The sequence below is a fragment of the Gavia stellata genome, chromosome 2 (assembly GCF_030936135.1).
Source record: "Gavia stellata isolate bGavSte3 chromosome 2, bGavSte3.hap2, whole genome shotgun sequence".
Classification (NCBI taxonomy): Eukaryota; Metazoa; Chordata; class Aves; order Gaviiformes; family Gaviidae; genus Gavia; species Gavia stellata.
The window spans coordinates 34,725,967-34,749,704 of record NC_082595.1 but is presented as its reverse complement, the minus strand read 5'-3'; the positions used below and the strand labels follow the sequence as shown (position 1 = coordinate 34,749,704).

General features: G+C 40.8%; 1 protein-coding gene across 2 annotated transcripts in view; it reads right to left on the bottom strand.

Annotated features, from left to right (window-relative positions):
- The window catches only part of RPS6KA2 (ribosomal protein S6 kinase A2), a 312,524-nt gene that overhangs the window by 11,591 nt on the left and 277,195 nt on the right, over positions 1–23,738 (bottom strand). For both annotated transcript variants that reach the window (XM_059835897.1, XM_059835896.1), the window contains 3 exons: positions 18,789–18,919; positions 16,898–17,023; positions 849–938 (listed from right to left, as the gene is read on the bottom strand). In XM_059835897.1, the coding sequence (XP_059691880.1) occupies positions 849–938; positions 16,898–17,023; positions 18,789–18,919 (347 nt within the window). The remainder of the gene's footprint in view (positions 1–848; positions 939–16,897; positions 17,024–18,788; positions 18,920–23,738) is intronic.

The window sequence follows — 23,738 nt, the reverse complement described above, 5'->3', positions numbered from 1 at the left end:
GTGTTATAGTCATCAGTGCTAAATGGTTTTGGAAAGGAACATGGAACCTTTTTTTGCACAGATTTTTAAGATACTCTTCAACACTTAGGAATTAGGTGAGACTTTCCTGAGGGCATGTGATTAGAAATTTTTTATATACTTCTCTAAGCTCTGAACTATAACATACTGGCCACTGACACCAGCAGGATTTTGTTCTGTAAACTCTGAATCTGACACAGTGTGGACAATCCTAGGTGAGGCTGCAGGCAGTGCAAGTAAAACATCTCTGACTAAATGTCATTACTGCGTGTAAGCATAGTGAAGGCTAGTCTTCCTATGAAATGCTGAAGAAAGATACCTTCAGGTCTTCTCAGGCTGCTTGAGTAGAAGGTAAATACTCCCTGGCATTAAAACACTATTGGGGGAAACCCTAGCGACTTTGTGAGCTCCCCTCTTCCCAACAAAGCAGACACCACCGGCTGCATGGGAATGGCTGCTGCTCATGAAAGAGCATCCCCTGCCCAGCAGCACCACTATGTGTGCTCAGCAACTTGCTCCAAAACACCCAACTAGGGAGATCTCACTTCTGAAAGGTGCTGCAAAACCAAACACATTTTGTTGTTCTGCAGCTCTGTGCTGCTTTGGTTTTACTTACAGATGGTTAGACAGTAACTGGAGAATGTATAACCTGACCAGTCTTTCCAACTGCTATCCAGTAATTTGTTAAGTCACCTTTTTTTCCCTTGATTTCAATGGGTCTGGTTTTAGCTTTGACCTTCAGATGAAGAATTTCCCAGACAGGGACCAGTAGGTGAGCCTGACCATAAGGTGAAAATTATTTAACGCTGAAGCGCTCAAAGACTACTCACATCTTTAAGAGTAATGATGTTTGGATGCTGTCCATATCTCAAGAGGATCTCAATTTCTTCAGAGGGGTCTCTCTTGCTCTTATCAATTATCTGGAATAAATGAAGCATAGTGTAGTAAGATACCGGCTAGCAGCACTAAGCACAAACCAAGCAATTTCTACAGTTTAAACAAATCAATATTTAAAATTCTTCCATTAATCATTATTCTAGGAGAGGACAGCTCAAACCCTGTGCAAATGAGAGCCATGCTGACTATATGCCAAAGCCAGATGGAGCAATAATTAGTTTAGATTCTGAAGGCGTAGGCCCTCTTTTTGATGCCTATAGTTTTGTTTGCCTGTACATAATGGCAGTTACAAGAAGCGTCATTTAGAAATCAAACAACCTGGAGAGTTTTAAAAGAATAGTTTTAAAATTACCTCTTTGACACAAAAAATGGATACATGCATAATATTGGCATATGCTTGTATATCTGCTGATAAATTAATAGAAATTACTTGTCAGGTGGGTTTGTCAGAAACAAAAATGTATCAACATTTATTGTCAGGGGAGATCTGAGTTGAAGCTATTGGTAATCACTTGGCTTTTTGGACCATGCTGTTGTAATGAACAAGAGAGTGGCCAGAGATTGCATTTGGCCATGTAACCAAACTCCGCCCATTCCTAAGCTAGAAAGAAATCTGCTCTATACATTACTTTTCTGTATTCTGCATCTTTTGCCCTATCAGAGAGTATGGTGAGACATGAAAACTTTTTAGTTTTATAGCAGCAGCTCTCAGAAAATGATGACACCAGCAGCTTAGAGAGCATCACTGCATGGAAAGCCTGCTGTTAGGATGGCAAAGACTTCTTGTCAACGCTCCTGTTACCTATATTTGGGATGTCAATCAAAGAGCTTCAATCACCTGCCCAGTTGAGAGCACTAATTAATGTTTCTCACTTTGCAGATTTAAATGATAAACGTGAAACAAAAAATAGCTATAAAATAATCCAAGGGAGATCTCTGTATTTTGGCATCTCAAATGCAACTGCACAGGGAATGGCGAAAGACTCATTCTACTAGAAACTCATTAGTAGTACAGTATTTTGGCACAATTTCTTATTGCTAGAAAACATAAGCAGTACTTTTGAATAACAGGTTTACTGAAGAGGAATGGGTGGCATTTTCAGAAAATCATAATTCCATTATTGGCTTGGATTTCAAGGCTTCCAACCTTAAACGTGGTTAGTTCTCTCTACGAACTAGGCACAGAGCACAGATTTAAAACAATGGTGTTTGCCAGGAAACAATTTTTTAAAAATCTCTTTTGTTAATGAGGATAAATGCCTGGCTGCTTGAGCTTGCATTTTTTATGACTTAATTATGGTGATACACATTTAAGTACATGTCTAGAATTTTATGCATCAGTTATAGTAATGCATACTTGAATATATATCAGAGGTTTCGTAGTCATCGTGACTGGCATGCATTTGAAGTGATAATGATGGTCAGCAGTTGTCCATGGTTGCGGTATGCATTTGAAACCGTATCAGTGATTTGATTCTGAATTAATAGCAGTGCGACAAGTGAAAGTGCAACAGGGAGCTGATGCAGGTAGATGGCTGTTGTCCACATTTGAATAAATTAAGGGAAAACTTCAAAAACAGGTGAGTGGAAAAAATTCTACTAGCAATTTCTCCTTAGAATAATGTTGTTCTCTCAGTTTAGTTGAGACATTCTCAAAAAGCCAATGAAATGCTGATCGAATGACTCCTCATAAACACAACCACAGTGACTGAATGTGTCCCACTCAACCAATAACTCTAACATATAAAAAGATCCTCAGGGCCACTTCCTTGGCTAAACTAATATAGCTCTTGTCAAGATAATGGAGTTACACACATGTTCACCTGTTAGGATGTGCCTGCCTTGTACAAACCAGCAGAATTTACTGCAGCAAGTATTACTACCACTGTGTGAAGCAGTACTATCACTATGGTACTGTGGCAAGTAATATATTCCAGATTCCTTTTCTGTTGTCTTTTCCTGTGAAAGGAAATATCCAGAGCTGTGGAAAATTTTAAGCAACTATTAATAATGCAGGACTATAAATGTATATATATGGCCTAAAAAACATCCAAACCAAAAATAGTCTCAGCTATTGACACAAAACTCAAAATAACATAACCTGAAACAGTCTGCTACTGATTTAGTAGCAACAGCAGCAGATGATCTGTAATATTTCTAATTCACAATATGCTATATAAATATAAATCACAAGACAGTCACGCTAAATACACATGCTTTTTGCTTTAATGTGTGCACAAGCTGCGATACAGTGATTAAAAGGACAAGCTGCCCCAAACCACACAACAAATCATTGTCAGAGCTGTGAAGGGACCTGCCAAATTCCCCTCAGCCCCTGGGCAGCCCGCTTGGACAGACCAGAACAATTTTTTTCCTCCACAGCAAGAGATTGTCCCTCTGACGGTGCCTCTCTTCAGCGTGCCTGTGACTTACACTTGGCCAGCAAAGGAGGTGGCTGCTGCAACTTTAGCAGAAATCTCTCTTCAGTCCAGACTGGCTGCAGTATGTGCAGTTTCTTTATTTACGTGCTGCAACAGCCGCAGCAGCTTCTTAAATATGCTCCATAGCTCCACTGTGAGACACGATTCCCCTGGTCTTCCTCTTCAGAAAATCTTTCGGTGTGTTGTTAAACCCACGCCAGACTTCCAAAGAGGGATGTTGCCATGTCAGGGTGGTTCGGCCAGTGTTTGCTGCCTCCTTTTGCACCCAGAGGTGTCTGCATCACAACATGAGGTGCTGCATCCCCAGAACATCTGCAAGTCTTGCCCCAGCTTAGTGCCAAAATGAGCTGTGGTAAAATGCAGGCCCAGTGCTCCTTATGGCCAGCCGGCCGCTGGGCTGTTTGGCCTCCCGGAAAAAGCACGTGGCTTCTGCTGTACTTGTGCAGTAACCACTTTCTTCTCCAGACAGCAACACGCAGGCTGCTGGGCACAGAGTCCAAAATCACCGTGAACACCTCATCCACAATCCTACATGCTTATCTACACACACATCCCCCTTCCTGGAGTGGGTCAGTGCCAAGATATATGAAGCAGCCTCGGCTGTAATTTGAAAAGTCTTCACTAAGGCAGACTTAGCGATTGCCAGAGGAGGTGAGGGAGGCATTACAAAGTCTAACCGTGGTTGTACTCTGCCTCCTGGAAACGAACCAAGGCACTCTTCTTGCTAGTCCTTTCCAGGGGGGACCTGGCGAGCATCTGCTGGCTCCTTGGGGCTGCGCTCCCACTGCGCTGAGCTCTGGTGCCCCCCGGGCTCTCCCATGGTGTGGACATGGACCTTCTTTCCAGTGGGCTTTGATCAGCAGTGAACCACTGCCAGAGCAGACACTCATACCAGGCACTGGGCTTTCCATTTCTGTGTTACGGTTTCTTCCTCCTGCTCCTGCTTTGGAGTTTAATTATCTCTAATTTTTAAAGATCAGCTCTACTGTCAGACCACCTCTGCGTATGGAGAGGTTTTAGCTTTGTCCACTGAATTCAGCCAGTGCAGATTGTGTAGACCAGGCAACAGCATATGTGGCACTTCACACCCAACCAATGTAGCAGTTACGTATGGTCCTCAAATTAATTTTAATATAACATCTCTCAGAGGTATGCTTTCAGGCTGCCCAGAGGCGCCCCACAAGGATAGCCTGTTGTTGGCTACCCTGCTCCAATGAGGACCAAAGGCTCTGGATTGTTTCCTACCTAGACAATGGAAGCTGCAATGCTAGAAGGAAAAAAAGCATTTAATGTTACAGATATGGCTACAGGAACTGCCATACTCTGATCAGACTTCCTACATGACACCTCACATGGCCACAGCATGTGACACAGCATCTGCTCTTGTTCAGAATTAATATTATTATTAATCAGTTAATTTTTTTGCTATCTAGTAGCTTTCAAGCTCTACTATTGGATGCTGGCGAGCTAAATATGCCTGTCTGAATCTTAGATAGGCAGTGACATTCTTAAACCCCAATTAAAAGCTGAGCAAAACTATGTAACTTCTAAATATTTCTTGTGGTAACAAAGAGCATTTGCCACCCTGACCACTCTGTTTCCTCTGAGACACTGTGTTTTGCATGAAGACAGACTCTTCTCTATTTCTCTCTGTGACAGCCCATGAACCTCCTGCAGCTCTTCCTGTGCAAGGAGTGATGTCTTTTCTTGAGGAAATTCATTCTGATTTGAACTCAACTAAAATGTATACATAAACACCCTCTGTTAGAGAATTAAGGGAAGATTTTCTTTGCTGCTAGTCCTGAGGTTTTGAGTAATATGTAATGGTGCTGCTTTTCTATTTCTCTCTGTAGATGTGTGGTGAAGAACACTAACTCAGAAAGCCATCATAATGTATAAATAACTTAACCAAAAATGTAACAAGAGCTCTGCTGTACTTTGGCAGAGAAGAGCTACAAAGCACAGGGGTCTTCTATCGTCCTTCAGAAAAATAAGAAACTGAGCCATACAACAAATAGACTTTTCTCTATGTATTGGACACCCATGGACTGCTTAGAAACTTATCTGTATTAAACAGTGGATGAAACAATTCCAGAGTAAAATGGGCTCAGTACATGCAATAGTGCCCTTTGCTTTAATAGGGGACTTGTTTGTTCTTCAACTATCACATCCTTTGTGTATTTCACTGACTAGCTGAAAGAAAAGGTTCATTTTCTTCATCGGAATTTAGGTAAGAACCTCATGACATTTTAAAATTAGTTGAGCTCCATCAAAGGACAATACTGAACTCTATCAAGGAAGAAAGGCTCAGGAGAGAATATTTTCAAAATCCTAATTAATGCATCTGGCCAGTTTTTACAAGTCCTTCTACAAGTCTTTTGCATGGAAAAAAATCACATGATTCTCCCTTACTAATGGGTTTTCAATGTCTTCAGCCTTGCCAGAGTGGACTGATGAGTATAAAAGAGAGTATTAATACAGTTCTGTGTGGGTAAAGCGTTGCTGAAATTGGTATAGCAACTATATAGACAGTATGTATTTATATTTGCTTGTTGCAGTTTTGTGAAGGTATTTGCATGCCTCCAACTGTGGCGTTCCTGCAATTTCTTCTTCTGGATCTAGTTATGCTATTAGCAGATGTTACAGTCCTCAGCTGTTAGATACCACCCACCAGGTGGGACTTACAGCCTTCACAGCCCTGCCAAAGAAACGGTATGTGTGAGCACTCCCTAATCCACTTTGGGCAGAATTAGCCCTGTTAATACAAATTGCCTTTTCAAACAGCTGTAATTAACCTGGGTGACCCTGCACAAGGAGTATGGCTGTGTTTCTCACATGGAGTTCTCCATCACTACAGTTGTGAGATTGGAAAAAAGCAAGAGGTAGGAGGTGACAATTTAACTGTCTCTGCTGTCTGGAAAATGAACAGCCTAAAAGAAAGGGTGAGAGAAAAGCAACAGAGTAAAAAAGAAGACAAAAAAGAAACATGAGATGCACTGATGTGAAGAGCGGTGATATGGGCCTGGGGAGAATGGATGGGGCTCTCCAGGCTAAGTTGCAGCTAGCAGCGAGGAAACTGCTGTCTGTTGTTGGGCCTTCCTGTGCCGGGGAGAAAGGACTTTGCGCATCTTTAATGAAAAAACAAGACTGCATTAAAATATTTGCTTGGCTCTGATTTGATTTTTCCCCTTAAGTGAAACAGGATGCAAAAGCTCTGTCTAATCACGTCAATTGAAATGGGCAACGGTAGCGATCTCCCTTCCTGGGAAAGCTAAATGTACCTAATACTGGCACTGTGGTTTGTGCCACTACCATGGACTGCAGCAAAAGTTCTCCATTTCATTTTAGTGGATTTATTCTACAACAAGAACCACATTGGGAAGCATTAAAGGTACACGCTGCAGCACAGGCATGGACAAAAAGTAGGTCGTGGGACTTTGAAGAGCTTTAGTGGGTCATGCTGCAGGGACATAAGGCATAGCTCTTTTTGCCCTCAGTCTCGAATGGGACCAGTGTCTGCCTTGTCTTCAACTGCCCCAAGTGACCTTTCCTGGCAGCTGAAACTGAGATACAAGAGTGTGAACTGGGGCAGCTGAGTCACTGGTACAGTCCTCATCTGCTGCTCTGGCTACAGCAAGGGGAAGTCCAACAGAAGGTCAGGGCAGACACCTGGGCACTGCAATACCTTAAACAGCCACAGCTGAGGCTGCCAGTGTGTTTCGGCAGCGGGACCACATAAAGCTCCTTTTCACCAGCACCAGGGAACTTATGATGGTTTTGAGGAAAAAGTACAGAGGAGGAAGAGAGCTTTATACACTTTTTAAAGCTGCTTTATTTCCCATTACATACTTTGAAGTTTTTTCTAAAGCCTGTCTGGAGTGTAAGCATGGGTTAATCCCATTTAAGAAGAGATTCATATAATACAGTGTGATGTGATACTCCCTGTAGAAATCCTTTCCTTTTCTGAGAGGGGAGAATTAATTTTGTGTCCGTTTGCACATTGTCTACACCATATCTATGATATATTCGAAAATTCCGGGCACCACTGGTGGATCTGAGTATAGGTGGGATTTGCATCTCTTCTGAAGAAAGGAGGTGCCAACAGCATGCAGAGATTTTAACCTGACAGTTTCATCTACAATATTAATTCCAATTAAAGTGTCACGGAGATAGAGTTCTGCAGTTCTGTGCTGCTGGAAAATGTACAGGTTTCCATTTCAGTAATATTTCCTTCTAAAAATAAGCCCTATTCATGCCAAGCATCTGTTTTAATTTGATTCTTTTTTTTGATGTCAAATTACTCAAGATGGATGAAAATCACTGCAGAAAGGCTAACATTATTTAAAAGGACATGGTATAATTTTACATTTAAGATGTCTCCAAGGAGAACTATTCCAAGCCTAATAGTTTCTGAGGGATGATTTGCTGTGCTATTAGTTTTGATTAGCTCCAGAAATTCATTCCCCCCATCCATGCTTAAATCTTTCAGAAAAATAGTGAAATGAATATTAAGAGAAACAGGCCTAATTAGCAATACTTTTCTGAAATAAGCACTGTCCATCAGATCAAGCTGTGCGGGTGAGACATTAAACCTTCTGCACACAGAGCATGCCCACTCCCTGCCACTGTTTGCTGACTTAGCACTCCTAAGTTGTTAACTGGAAGTGGAGTACTTATTAATTAGCATGTATACAGTAGCACACATTTTCTAAGCAACACAGAAACATTAACAAATTTGTTCCAATAGCAACTGTGAAACAGAAAAGCTCATTTTAGTGAGAACTGCAGTTTTGGAGGCAGAATAGCTTGGTGGGAAAGGCTCTGCACTGTGTTTTAGTCTGCTCTGCTCAGTTCTAGCACACATCCTTGGATCAGACTGATGAGTTTTCAGACTGTAAAATGACTGCAGTGCTACTCCCACCTTCTTTTACAAAAAGCTTCACGGATGGAAACCAGTATATCATATTCAGATCTTATAAAAGGGGAAAATTATTACATCAATATGGAAGACAAATACAAGAAACATGGTTTAAATGGCCCCAAAAGAGAAACAGAGCCACAAAGGACCAAATTCTGTCCAAAATACTTAGGTATTTGGCAAGCAAGCTAGAGAAGAGAAACATGATATTACTAAGCTGTAGGAAAACTGCTGCTTGATCCTTGGTCTCAGAAAAGATGGAGTTAGCAGTGAGAAATACCATCATCTCAAATTCTTCAGAGGCTCAGCCATGCCAAGGAGAGAGGCACTGTGATTTTTGTAACCAAACGGGAAGGAGGCTGCAGGAATCCTTACGCCAGCGGGGATGTACAACCACTGCACATCTAAGATATGCTCTGAAGCTGAGTTTAAGAGTGGTCTACACACATTTCTGTATTTCTGCTTCCTCCTCTGTTTATTTTGCTAAGACTTAAGCAACACCTTGATCCCATTTACCCAAAAAGTCACCAGCCAGCAATGGCTCTCGCTGCTACAAACAAGCTTGCTGCTTGTAGAAGTGCTCAAGGCACTCCTGGCTCTCTGCCCTGCCTTCTCCTCCCAAGTCCTTCAAGCAGAACCCAGCACTTTGTGCTGGCCCATCCTTTCTGAAGTTGTAGCTGCAGGGTCCTGCCTATTCAAGCAGTGCCTCCTTGGAGAACTGACTTATTTCTATGGGGAGAATATCTGGCAGAAATCTGAACACACTCAAACCAAAACAATGGAAAAGTGAGACTTATTGACGTTCTGCAGGTATTTGACTAAACCCAAGTCTTAAAAAGTGAGGACAGCATATAAAAGATGCTATGTATGCCACTTCCTGCTGTGGTGAGTGAAATTGTGCCCAGCAGCCCTGGTCCAGCATGGAAGTCAGGCTCTTTGATGAAGTTGTTTGAGATGGGAAAACCAAGAAAACCTTCAAAGATACTCTCACAGATCAGACATAAGATCCTCATAGACAACTTTCTCCACCACTCCTTTGCTACTTCACCCATTTTACTGCAAGTAATTTTCTCTTTCCATCATATCTAGAGAACACCCATCCATGCTGTTTGTCATCATTCTTACTGTATCCACCATGGATCCCAGTTGTAGTCTAGGGCTCTTCATGCTGGTTTCTTTGCAGCATGCTCTGTAAAACATCCCTCCCTATGCAAATTCAAAGAAGCACAGAGATTTGTGCCTAAATCTGCTCTGAAACCTGTATCTCCTACGTGGCACCCTATAGCCCACTGAATCTGGTGCCACACTACCAGCTTAAGTATCCTTCAGACAGTGAAAAACATGTTTTACTGAAGTATCTGGACAACAGGATTTCCTGAGTCCCAGCTTTATAAACCGAATTTCATGGGAGAACATGGTAAGTGTTCTCTGTAGTTTATCAAGGTAAGAAGGGGTCTTATACCTCTGACCCTGCATTTTGTAAGGCTACATTTCCACTAATATGACAGATTCAACTTCTTTGCGTGTGAGAGGGAGGACATCTTGGTCATCTCCTTGAACAGTCTGTTTTACCAACTGCTGTCACCATCAGACATTTTTTTCTGAAACTCCCTTTTTTAGCTTCAAGACATTCTGTCCTGTCTTGCTGTCTTTAGCAGCCAAATGGTTGTCATCCATCATTTATATCACCTTAGAGATATTTATAGATTTTGATCACAACCCACTGGACTCTTCTCTGTCTTACATCATATCTATTTGTAGCTCACTTGATAGAGCTTGCTTTGTAATTCTTGCATATTTTCTGCTACAGATTTTCTCTAATTTGTTTATATGCTATCTTAAACCATGGATACCAAAATAGCATGTGGTCCCACTGGGTTTAGTAGTCCTACCCAGGTACTACTGACAAAACTCACTTACTTCTATGCAAGTATGCTAGTAAGACAGAAATCTATAGATTTGTTTTTTCAGTTTTATTAATAAAACTTTAGCTGCACTAGCAACACATTTATGCAACACTTGTCTGATGCTGGTATTCAGATCTTTGTATTTCCATTGTATGAATTAGTCAAGTATATTGAGCAGATTCATTACATATCATTCAGGGAATGAAAGCAAATAGGAATGAAAATTTTTGTGGAGACTGCAGTCAGAGATATTTTCTCAATAAAATATTGGAAAGTATCTTTCAGAATCATCAGTATGATCTTGCAGAGGCAAGAGATATGCTCTTCATAGATAATTTGATAAGCAGTCTCGGGGAAGAGCAAGGACAGTTACAGGCTTATGGAAGCACAGTTATCACTCCCATTTCCCTTCAGTTAGGTAACAGATTTTTTAATGAAGTCTTTTTACATCACATTATATTCTTCCTGATGCCATTTTTGCCCCCGAATGTGAGATGTGATAGAGCCATACTCTCATCCATACCAACCTTGCTGTGACAGCCACCCAGCAAAGTCAAGAGGAGTTTGCATGACTAGGGATCAAATGAGAACTGAGACAGGACCTCAGCATCTGATCCATAGAATCATAGAATCATTTAGGTTGGAAAAGACCCTTAAGATCATTGAGTCCAACTGTTAACCTAACACTGCCCAGTCCACCACTAAACCACGTCCCTCAGCGCCTCATCCACACGTCTTTTAAATACCTCCAGGGCTGGTGACTCCACCACCTCCCTGGGCAGCCTGTTCCAATGCTTCACCACTCTCTCAGGAAAGACATTTTTCCTAATATCCAGTCTAAACCTCCCCTGGTGCAACTTGAGGCTGTTTCCTCTTGTCCTATCACTTGTCACTTGGGAGAAGAGACCAAGACCCACCTCCCCCATTGAGCCCATCCTCTCCCTTGCAGAGTCCTGTTACTGCTCTGCTCTGGCAGCAGGTAACTTCTGCTAAATTTCAAAGCTAAATTTAAAGGGGATGCATTTACCAGTGGCTCTGACCTGGAGATCTCTGCACATACCCGGGGGTCTGACACCTGCACCATGTTCTGGCACAGGCAGAGAAAGGAAAGGTCGGACGAGCAGTGGACGGGTACCCGCTGGTGTTGACAAGCTGGCTGGCTCAGGGCCAAGAAATCTGAGGTTATCCAGCAAACTTTCCACCGACTTGCCTATTAAAATACTCATATATTTATCCATGTTCCACCAGACACTAGGTATCTCCCAGACAGACGAAAATAGACACAAACCCTCCCCTGAAAATTTCACAGTCTGTTTCACTTTAGAGCAAAGTCACTTTAGTGAATTTCTATGGTTAAGGAAAAACAAATCTAAGCAAATCTCTCTAGATCTACAGACACCTTCACTGTCAAGGAGATTTGATGACCTTTGGACTGATTTTTTTCCTTCTTTTTTTTCCTTTTCCTGTTTCAATAAATAAAGCTACATGTGTTCAGGATTCCTATTTGCTTTAAAAGAATTGCAGAAGAGTGCACCACGCTGCAGTCAATCTTAGAAGACTACCTTTTTTTTTTGTTATTTACACTTTCTACATTTAGCAGTAAACTCCTGACATAACCATAATATAGGTTATGGAGAAAATGTAAAGCCAACTATATACCACTGTGTAACCTCCTGCCTTCAGATTAGCAGGCTATTGTATCTACTTACACCAACCACCTAAAAACAATCAAACCAAGACTATGAACATCAATGGAAGAGGAAAATGGAGTTCAAAAAAATTATGCAACAACTCTGGAATTCACACAGCTTTTGGTGACTGTGTCTCTCGCTGTTATTAGCAAATAAATAGAGGTATATAGCAAGTCTGATTACACAAGCCTGCTAAAAACAGCTCTCATGAGTTACTGACTTCTATTTATCGATAGCATGTTGACAGCACTTCTCCACTGGTATTGCATTTTTATGGCTAATTAAAATGCACCTTCTCCCTAGTCTGCACATACCAAAACGTGCCGAGATGGATGTACTTTCAGTGCTTCATAATTACCAGAATTATATATGAAGTGTAGGATTTACTAGGACTCTAGCATAAACTAACCTGTATCCCAGAGGCAGACATAGACTGCAAAATTTGGCTTTGCTCACAGCTGTGGAACATTTCGAGCCAAATAGTTGGTTAGTACATTACAGAGATAGGAAAAAGTCATGAAATGCGCATGTGTTTTGAGATCCAAATTCCACTGTAATATCGGCATCTGCAAAATTGGACTTGTCATTTGGGACTATTTGTACTGTGTATTTTTCTTCTTCAAGGGAGGGAGAAATGTATACCCTGTCCTTTTACCCAGTTCGCCCTGGCTCTAACAGCATGCAACGACTGAAAATCCATAAGACTTAACCAGTTAGATATTCTTTTGACCAGGAGAAGAAAACAGTTGGCATCAAGCTGTTGAAGCTGGCACCTATGCCACCTGCCTCTGCAAGGTTTGGGGCAGCTACCGTATTGGGGGCAGAATAGGCCATAGCAGCAGCTGTTTCTACTTGGCTACTATACACCAGTAATCTCTCCTGGGGCTAAGGACTCAATCTAAATAAAGAAATCTTTAGGTAAAGGGGGATGCAACCAGATCCTTTGCAAACTCACTTAATCTGACATCAGTAAGAAGCACACCTGAAAATCCAGCTTGAAAGCTTCACTACAAGTAGGGATCCAAACTTGAAAACAGTGCAATGGTTTTAAGTAATGAAAAACTTTTGGAATATGCTAATTGCATCAAATCTCTGGCAGGTTTTGAAAAATCTGATTCACCAAGAACTCTGGACTGTAGCATTTCCTTTGTTTTCCAAAAGAGAGCTCTTGATCTTTTTAGGCTTCCATTGTAGACTTTCTTCCATCCACAGAAACCCCTCCCATCTGCTATAGCATCATTCTTTTATGTAATTGACTTATTTTCTCTAGATACTGATGTGACTGAAATAGTTTGATCCGATTTTCCTTTGCTTCTGACCTCACTGTTACAGTTGTACCCATGTGAAGCTTCTAACTGTGATCAACAATGCCAGTTTCTTTTGCTATGAAAAATCATTATGCTGTAGTCAGGATGATCAATATTCTAGCAGAAGAATCTGAAACACCTTAGAGGTCTGTCAGAGGAGAAACACTTTTTTCCCCAGATCCCTTCTTTATACCAGAGTCTTATAAAGCATTCAGAAGAATGAACAATACACTTACTTGTATGTCATAACTTTATACCTTTTTTCACTTGGGCACGAGATGGAAAAAAGCCTAAGAGTAACATTTAAAAAGTACCTCAGATCACGTACATGCAGTAGAATATGGCATGAAGATTTGCTAAACCAACATCTACCTGCACTGACCCAGGTAGGTTGCTACTAGTTTCAGGGTAGACTCAAGTTTTTGGAAAATCTGGCTGTCTACAAAGTTTTCTGTTGCATGGTATTGAAATGCTCTCAGCAATGGAGACGTAAGTCTGAATTCTTAAATATTGCATTTAGGAGTCTGAGGACATGTCTAAAACAGATTTAGAGTTTATTATTAACATTTTAATTTTACAGATGACATGGAAGAAGAGGAAAAGGTTGCAAGAAAACTCTCTTCTTCTGCAGGTTCGGTGATTGGCTTTACAAAGGTATTTAAGTGCCTAAAGGTGCGGAGAGGAGTCTAAGGGGACTTCCAAGAGCATCTCAGTGAGTGACGTGCCTAGTCTCACTGAACTCTGAACCGAGTTTAATCCCAGATCTGTTCAAGTGCTTTTACAACACCAGCAAAGAACTTCTTTGCACTGCGAGACATATAATTATCTCTGTAAGATAGCACCCAATTAGTTGCAGATGGCCAGCAAAAGGAAAAGGGATGAAATGTTTTGCATTTTAACAAACATGTTCTGCTTTTTGGGCTAGGAAAGGTTTCGTTTTTCTGACTGGATTTTCAGGCTGGAGCTCTGACTCAGGTTACTCTGGCTCGGTACTCTGCTGTCTCAGTATGGCACTACACAGCGACAGTAAATAAGGCCCGGTGAGTGGCAGTCTCCATGGAGGGATTATTTACCCAGTGACATGATGTGTGTTTTCCCGTGGTGATGCCACCACGTCATTTCCTTACCTCCTTCACTATCACCAGCTTCCCCTGGGGAGATGGGATGATGCTCTCTGACGTGTCAGCAGTTCATCTTAAAGAGGCAGCTTTTAATGAGGTGGTGCCAGGCAAATGGGGCTGCTGCCTATCATACAAACTATCACTGCAGATATTTTTTCCTGAGAATGTTATGTATTAGGGAGCACTGAGAAAATTATACTTACTGGAAGAAATCAAGAGAGTCTAATTACAGTGATTTTTATAGAGAGAGTTAAAGGATGCATGTCAAAAGGGACTGATATATAATTATGATAATACCAGTTGCAACTCCTGTGCTATCTAATTACTTGAAATGGGTGGCATTTTGCAATCTTTATGAAAGCGAGCTACTTTGATAACAAAATGATATAATCTTAATACGAAATAAAAATAAAATTGAAAGGAAAGTAAAATGAATATATTGGTAGGAATAATAATCAAAGAGGCAGCACTCAATGTGCTGGAAAGACAGTACAAACAGAAACTCACCAGCCGTCTCCAACCCCAAATCTGTGCTACACATTTGACTCATACTGTGTCAGAAACTGAGATGCTGTTTGTAAACTGGCAGTCAAAATCAAGACATATCGGCATGACAAGAAAAGAGTTGTAATAAGAGGAGGAAGAAAGGAATAAAAAGAGGGAAGGTTAATAAAAACGGGAAAGAGCATAAACATAGCAATCAAAGTGTTAAACTCTTCTGGAGTTTTGAGTGTCTCCAGGTGTTGCATTTGCTCTGGATCCTCTGAGTTACTCCAGACCCCCAGCTGCTGAGTAGGTGCTGGACTGTCTTGGATTCAGGCACTCAGACATCTTTGGGGACCAAGGTCTTTCTATTTTGGTTTCATGCTGGCTGCATTACACTGATAAAACTGTCAGCAATACTTGATATAAATAAAATATTGAAGTTATTACTTTAATTTAATATACATTTTGTTCCATCACAGATGTCATTTAATTACACAGAACCCATACCTACTATAACATAATGCCATATGTTGACAAATGACCTGGACACTGGAAAAAGTTAATTTTTCCATTCAGTAGGAATGAAAATCCTAGCATGTTCATGTGCAAGCCCACGGACCTGCTGGTAGGTCCATGCTCCTAACTATGATGTAGCCTAGAAAAAGCAACTTTTATTTGACCAGTGACATCAACAGATTGTCAGTTATTAGTGGTTTCCAGATTTTTGTGGCCACCACAGGGAGACACCAAAACTTTCATGGACTTTCATGGATACTGCATTATCATCAGTCCTGTAACAGAAAATAAAACTGAATAAAAGGTTTAATATTATTCTATTAACTACCTGAAGCTTATTTATCTCACGGACTTCAGTTTGGATCACTTCTTTAAGCTCTCATCATCTCATTTAATAGCAAAGACACAATCTCATTTATAAGCTGAGTTCACATACCTTTTCTAAAATTTTAAATTAAGAAAAGTAGAGTGGCAATTGGCTAGAATCCCTCATTTACTGCAAGTTTGGTAAATACATTTCTCTATGTACTGATTTCAGGGAGCTACTTTTTGTCTTTTGCTCACTTAAGCAATCTGTTCCCATGAGATCATACAGACTGAAAGGATGTGACTTTACTGTCTGTGTCTTTTCAAATTCATTATACTAATTCCTCATTTAATTCAATCTTGTCTTTTTTTGGTACAAGAAAAAAACCATTAAATACTTTTCTAACATATGAGTGTTTTAATTGCTACACTGTTTTCTTAAAGAATGCTGAATGTTTGGAACTCTTCCTCTGAGCTGTAACCTCTCAACCACTTGCCACATACACTGGTCTGTTCTGCCCTCTGTAATAGCTGCATACTGTTTATTCAGTAGCGTTTAATAGAGATTGTGACTCAGTCCTCTGAGCACGACCTTCCAAAACAGTTCTACTGACGTTCTTCCCTATCAGAAAAGATTCCCTCATACCTACATCCTAGCAGCTTCCTGGTCACTGCGGCTACCGTGACTCTGTTTTATGTAGTGTTGCTTGACCAAGTCTGAAGTTCACTAACTTGTCTTTAATATCCAGCTAAATTCCACTGACCTACTATTTTACACCTCTGCTGAAGACTGCCTTTTGCTCCTTTGTGTAGCATGTTGCTGTTGAATGTCAAGGGGACAAAAGGAAATCTAAGTTTTTGAAGGTGATCATGGTTTTCACTGACAAATCTGTCGAATTACAATAATAAATGTCAGAACTAAAAAGCTTGAGAAAGAAGAACTTTGCAATCATTTTATATGTTATTTTGTTTACTTATGATGATTTCATGTAGGATCTGTTAAAAATTTTATCTAGTTTCCAAGGAGCACGGCTGAAATGATTAGCAGGATTTCCATGCATGATTGTAAAGGTTTTTTCTATCCAGGAATTTAACCTGATGAGATTAAGGTGTGAGAAATAATATAAGGCTTATCATGAAACCTGTCATCTTCCAAAAGAAGAAAAAAAATACAAGCAACACCTGCCAACAAGAAATAAGCCAACAAAATATCCACTGAGTGCACTGCTGCCCAGACTAGCAGAGCAGTCTCAACCACATTTCTGGCATCTACCAGAAGGCTTTCTTACCTTCACGGCAAACTCTGTTTCTGTAGCTTTATGAACACACCTCTTGCACACCGAGTAAGAGCCGATTCCTATGTCCTCCTTGATCTCGTATCCATCTGTGAAGTGAATGTTGTTCCCATGTAACTGCTACAGGGAAAGACAAAAGAAACAAGGTAATCAGGACATGGGTATGTAACAGCAAGGACTAGCCTCATCTTAATAAAGGAAGTGCTTGATCTCATCTCCTTCACAGAGCTTTCTTGTCCTTAGCAGTTTTCCAAGTCCAGTTAAAAAACTCTGAAGCTCTTTACTTAAACAAGTGCGTCCCCTCCCTTTTTACCTTTTTCCAGTCTGTAAGATGGAGTTGTCCATGTAGAAGTGATGGCAAAAAAGCAGTGATTTTCTAAACTATTTATGGAATGCAGTTACCTCCTATTAGAAATTCACAGCAAACTGTGGGCCCAAATCCCCTGACAAACCCACATATCTTGACAATATAAACTTATTTCTAATTACTGAGGGGCCAGATAACTTATAAACGACTAATAACTTCACAGGCTTCAAAACAGATACCCCACACATGGGGTGTGCCTCCAGACCACTGGAGGTCTTGTCCAGGATACGTTTAATTATGATTTCTGTGTGAGGGTAAAGTTACTATTTTAAGCCATCCTAATTTAAGAAAATACATTGCTAGTGAAAATAGTAGGAAAATACTTTAAAGTTTCTGATTTTATTTATTGAAGGGTATAGAATGAACTATGGCATCATTAGGTCATATGCCCTTTGGAAAATGTCTGGGCAGGTGGATTGGTTAGATGGTGAAACCCAAGTCTGAGGCCTTGCTGCAAATTCCATCCCAGGACTCAAGAAATGACAAGCAGCTCTAAAAATCCTCTAGGATCCTCTGTCTAAAAATGTAACCTCATTAGCAAAGTCCACACAGAACCTTCTAAATTATAAGACATGCATGTGTTAATATTCAATACATTTTTACAAAGCAAACCACAGGAATATATATAAAATTTCTGGAATGTAATTGCTTGGGCAACATTTCACTTACTGTTGCATAAGGGAAATCTTTAAGAATATGACATATTCCACTGTAAATTGTTAAAATGGGGATGAAAACAATGAAAACCTATGAAAACCACAGGCAGAGGCGCTCCTCTTGAGGCATGTATACCTCTGGCTGTGGGTAGGAGAGGAACTTTTTCCTTGTGGAAAAAGTTGCTGCATCTTTTAGCAGCCCAGTTCTTTCTCCCGATTCACTGTTCCTCTGATGTATTGAGCCATTTGTAGCAATTTATTTCTGGTTTAAATTACAATCACTGGAGAGCATGTTGTAGGGGAATGGCAGCAAAGAACCAAGTGTCTGGCAAGCGTCCTTCCCCCCGTCAAGCCGCTCTGGGTTATGTGAGTACACCACCCAGGCTCTCGTGGAATAGCAACAGGAACATGGTGGCCTCTTACACCCAGGAGCTTGGGCTCCGTGTCTGTGGGAGCCTTCAGCAGTAGTTCATTAAGCCCCTTTGCCAACACAGACTATATCATATAATCCAAGACCAAACTGTTGAGAATGACATGCATTCACTGAAAAAACAACACTTCATTACCTGCCCAGCATGGACAACTGGAATAGTGTTTCAGGCATTCAGAAGTACTTTCATTTCAGTTGTGATACAGTGCAATTCCTATTTCCTTTGTAAAGGCTGTGGAGAACATGAACTTATAGATGAAAGCCTTTGGGGAAAAAAAATCTCATTTTCTACCTCCTACATGCTGCATGTAAACACCTCCTACCTACACTGGGTAGCTGTGAAATACCAGTGAGGACACTGAGGCAGTTTAAATACACTACGCACATATGTATCTGCCCATCAAATGTGAAGTGTAATATCAGCATCAGTACCTGCACAATTGGATGGACGGTGATTTTGTGCACGTCTTGCTGTGCAGGCTCCTGCACCAAGTTAGAGGCAACAAAGCTGAACCCTCTGAAAAGGTGATGAGCATTGGCACTTGGAGGAACACCTGGGGAATCTGTAGGAGAAGGAAGAAAATGGCCTCATGAACTGCACAAAAGATCAGAAAGTAATAGCACAGCACCTGCAACAAAGTCACCCCTGCCAGTCAACAGCAGATCCTGCTAAACTGGCAGACACATGTGAATATGATTCACCTCCATATCAAGGCTGTGCTAGGAGTCCGCAGAGAGAAAGAAGGCACAGGATGACGAGGGTAGGAGAAAGACAGACAGCTCAACGCAGGGCACCCCTTTGGCTTAGCACAGGTTCGCCAGGGAGCAGAAAAAAGCTGCAAGCTGCTATATCTGTCCTTTGCAGCAAACCTCGACTACCGAAATTACAAAGGCTAAAGTGCTTTCTGGGTAATGCTGTATGTTGTGTGGGTCACAGAATCACAGAATCATTAAGGTTGGAAAAGACCTGTAAGATCATCAAGTCCAACCATCAACCCAACACCACCATGCCCACTAAAACATGTCCCGCAATGCCATGTCCATACGTTCCTTGAACACCTCCAGTGATGGTGACTCCACCACCTCCCTGGGCAGCCTGTTCCAATGCTTCACCACTCTCTCCATAAAGAAATTTTTCCTAATATCCAGCCTAAACCTCCCCTGACGCAACTCAAGGCCATTTCCTCTTGTCCTGTCGCTCGTCACTTCGGAGAAGAGACCAATACCCACCTCTCTGCAACCCCCTTTCAGGTAATTGTAGAGAGTGATGAGGTCTCCCCTCAGCAGAATGTAGGGAAGACAGGACCTGAAGCAAGCATAAAAGTGTGATGCTCCAGTAGTGGTGGTTTGTGGCCTCATAAGGATCTTTCTGGAGCAACTTTAGGAGCTGTGACTTACTCCAGGGAAGATGCTGGTTGACTTGTCCTCAGGTGAACAAAATGACTAGGAGTGTTTTAACTAACCTTCATGGACTTTTTCTCCCCACTCCTTCCCCTGACAGGGCAAATCCAGGGGAGCAGTGGCCGGAGATCAAAGATCCCTGAATTATTCTACCTTTGGAATGAAAAAACTAGAGAGCCACTGCTCAGTGAGAGAAACAGCCTGCCAAACTGAGAAGAGTTGCACTTCACTTAAAATTCTGAAAAGCTTTAGAGAGATCTTTCTCCCCAGCGTATGTTTTGTCCTAGGTATTTTCATAAGCAAGAAAGAGTCACATTGCAAACCATTCCTTGGTAGCTGGGTAGGCTGGCTGGGTATTATAAAACCTATAGTACTAAAATTTGCTCACCTTTTATTTGGTCTTTTTTTGGGGTTGTTTTTTTTCTCCCTCCCCCTTCACATTTCCTCCAGTTCAACATGTGTTTTACCACGGCAAAGCTACAGAGCTAAACTTCCTTCAGAAAGCAATCTCCTTGTAGGAAGCGTGTAAATACCCACTTTCACTGGACCTTGTATCTGACTCACCTGCCTACACCACCAGCACCACCTATTAGTGTCTGGGGCAGTGGCGTGGAAGACTGAGTATTACTTGAGGTCCTGAAAATATCTGAGAATGTATTTCCTTGTGTGGACATTCCCTGTATAAATCTACTGATCAAACGAACAAAGGATCTGAAGCCAGAATGCAGTAAAAACAAATGATCTGCTCGGAAATAAACAGAACCGAGACTGCAGCTAATTCTATGTCTCATTACAAAGCTACCTCAGCTTTGACAGGAGTCAGAAATAAGTACAGCAAGTCACACCTCACTGCAGAGTACATGGAGTAGCTTGCCTTTTGGTAAAATGACGTGGGCTATTTGTTTATCTCAGTGTATTGATGGGCGCTCTCCTTGCAAATACATGGATGAATCACACCAGACTTCTTGCATCCCTGGGTACTTCTTACAATGGCATATATACAACAGTGATTTTCCAAGAGACATTAATTAAGAGGAAAGGATGTTTGTTTTAAAAAAGGAATGACAATAATTCAAATCTGAACACTCCTGAACTTCAGAAAAGCTGTGATCCGGCTCTAAAATGTAAGTGCTAGGTCATCTCTATTTAAAAATAACTGTTCCTTCATTATTCACTGCCAATCTCTTTAACAAACACTATAGAAGAACTACTGATTATTTGGTGTTCAATATTGAATAATCATCACCACCAACTGATATACCCATCAAATGAATTGTTTAAACACCTGTGTTAAGTGCAAAATTATGTTTAAATCATGTTAATTAACTGATAGCTATGAAACCTAAATAATTTTCCTAGTCTTGATAAATCCAGAATCATTTAATATGCCTGAATTAGACCCACTTGCAAACACCAATCTTGTATAATGGTTATCTTTCTCCCTGTGAAAGTCATAATGCTTTGCCCCACTACAGCATCTAACTTTACAGGATTTTCAAAGGCTTCATAAATCTTAAGTAATTTACTTCAGTATGCTTCACTGGGGTTAGCAAACATTATTATCTTATTTGCAGAGGAGGAAATTTAGACATTTCAGGTGCAATTTTACATATTTTTTCTCAGCAGTAAAGCCAGCTGAAGACATCCCTGCCAGTTACAGCACACTGCCCCATCACTTACAACAGTACAAACATTTGTGGACTGAAATCTAAGTTGGATCACCATAATGATCTTGGTTTGATCTTTGTTCAAATCGCGATTTATAACCTGAATTGTTTCAGTCTCTGGTTCCCTGTGAGGAGCTGAGTAAGCACAAATAAGATGTGTGTCCACAGTGGTGGACTTAAGAAGCAAGCGGCCAGAAAAAGCGACTCCAACTCAGACGAATCCCTGAGAAAAAGTAATGTGAAACTATATCCATGGAGATGAATTGTCAATGTCAGAAACCACATCTTTAGTGCACTCAGAGCTGAGGTTAGGAATACACAGAAAGCTGTTTCAACCTCCAGGCTAAAGGAACTTTCTGAGATACAGGAAATCACGGGACTGGCAAGTTACTGATCCAAAACTTTGACATAAACCAATTTCCAGGCAGGAGAACTCATTCATAAAGACAGAGTGCAAAATGACTGTACGTATCTGTGCCCCCTCCTTGGTAATATCTTTCTGACAGCTTCATCAAAACACAATGACTGCATTATCATTGTGAAACGGGAATTATTACAGTGCTTTCTGTCTGGGTATGTTCTCAGTAACAGGGTAGGTTTGTATGGGGCCTATGTCATGACAGAAAAAAACCCCAAAACCAAAAAAGGTTCCTGTTTGATTCCACTGGCAATATGAGCCAGTATTAAACACTCTTGTTATGCTCTCCCCTTCTGGTTGACCCAACCAGTCAACAGCCAGGGGCTGCAAAAGATGCTGCCAGTCTGCAAGGGCTTTTCTATCCCTCTGGAAGTGTAAAGGGATTCACACTTCCAGTTACACCTATTTTGAAATGACAGGGTTTGATTCTCAGGCCACTTTCCATAATAGCATGAAGCAGAACTGAGGCAGGCCATCTCCCCACCCCAGCCACCACCCCAAAACAAACCTTCCAAGTCAGTGCCTTGCATGAGATATCAGATTGAATTAGGCAACAGTAGCAACATGTAGAGTGTAAAATATAACCCTGGGCATCAGCACATGCATGAAGTACACAGGTTTTCATGCCAGTACAACCAATGAAGTGTGAACTTCCAAAGCAATCCAAACTCTCAATGCTTCTCTCAGACTTTCCAGGGCAGCACCAGCCTGCACTTCTCTCAAGATCAGACTAATTTGCAGTCTCCAATATTTCAGAGAAATTAATTCCTCTGAAATCTGAATTCAAGCTAAAATCAAAGGCATGAAATGTCTGGTATCCAAAGATCAGCTGATTTCATGCAGTGGGCTAGGAATCAGAACATGACTAATATATACTGGAGGCAGGTGGATGTTCCAGTTGGACTCAGATAACCAGAATGTAGTATTTTTATAGCTTGTGAAAGTCATCACATCCTTGCCAAAAAAACCTAGGAACTAAGCCTGATAAAAGATTTTGAGTAGATACCACTATTTCATACCCCATGAAAGGAGGTTTGAGCCAGGCTTTGAGTAGAGGTTTGGGCTAGTTTTAAGAAAAAGGCTGAAGGTCATGATGAGCCTGAACGAAAACTACAGGAAATCTCAGCTCTGATTCATGTGCTATAATGCAGGGGTTTTTGTAATGAAAGCTCAGATCTTTTACTCTCACTGCAACAGTTCTGGGGCAATTTGACAGTTGAAGCTTGAGACCTTATACTTGGTTATTACAATGATACTATGGTATTTACAGCGTTTACATCTTCAAAGTGTTTTACAAACAACAGCTAATTTAATGTTTACATTTTAGAATGTATAAATAGGTACTACTTTACATAGGAATATCACAGGAAGAAACATAACGTAGCTTATCCATGTTTAGCAAGAGGCAACATTATAACTGGGCTTACCACTCTGAGGTTACTGATATTCTTGCTTTCAACTAAAAGAGTGGAAAGATGGTGTTTTGGGCAACAATCGCCTTCATGTATATAGTGCACAAAGTGTGATATTCCTGTCAGGAAATAGAAATTATAGGAACAACATTCTCATTACAAGGATTTTCTAAATATTGTGGGCCAGATTTCCTGTTGGCATAACCCCACTGATCTGAGAACTTGATGATTCTTCATTGCGGTTAACCATGTATTAACTTCCAACAGTCCACAGCCTATGGGATTTCATAATTAAAGAAAACATCTATGGAATATATAATTATATATTAACTTGCAGAGATGCAAAGTTCTTTGAAGGTGAGGTAATTTAAAATAGTTAAATTCAGCTAATATAAGCGATAATATAATAGCAATTATATAAATAAAATAGCAAATCAATAGTTAGTTTTCCTATTAAAAATGTGAAATCTGTCCTTCCTGAAGA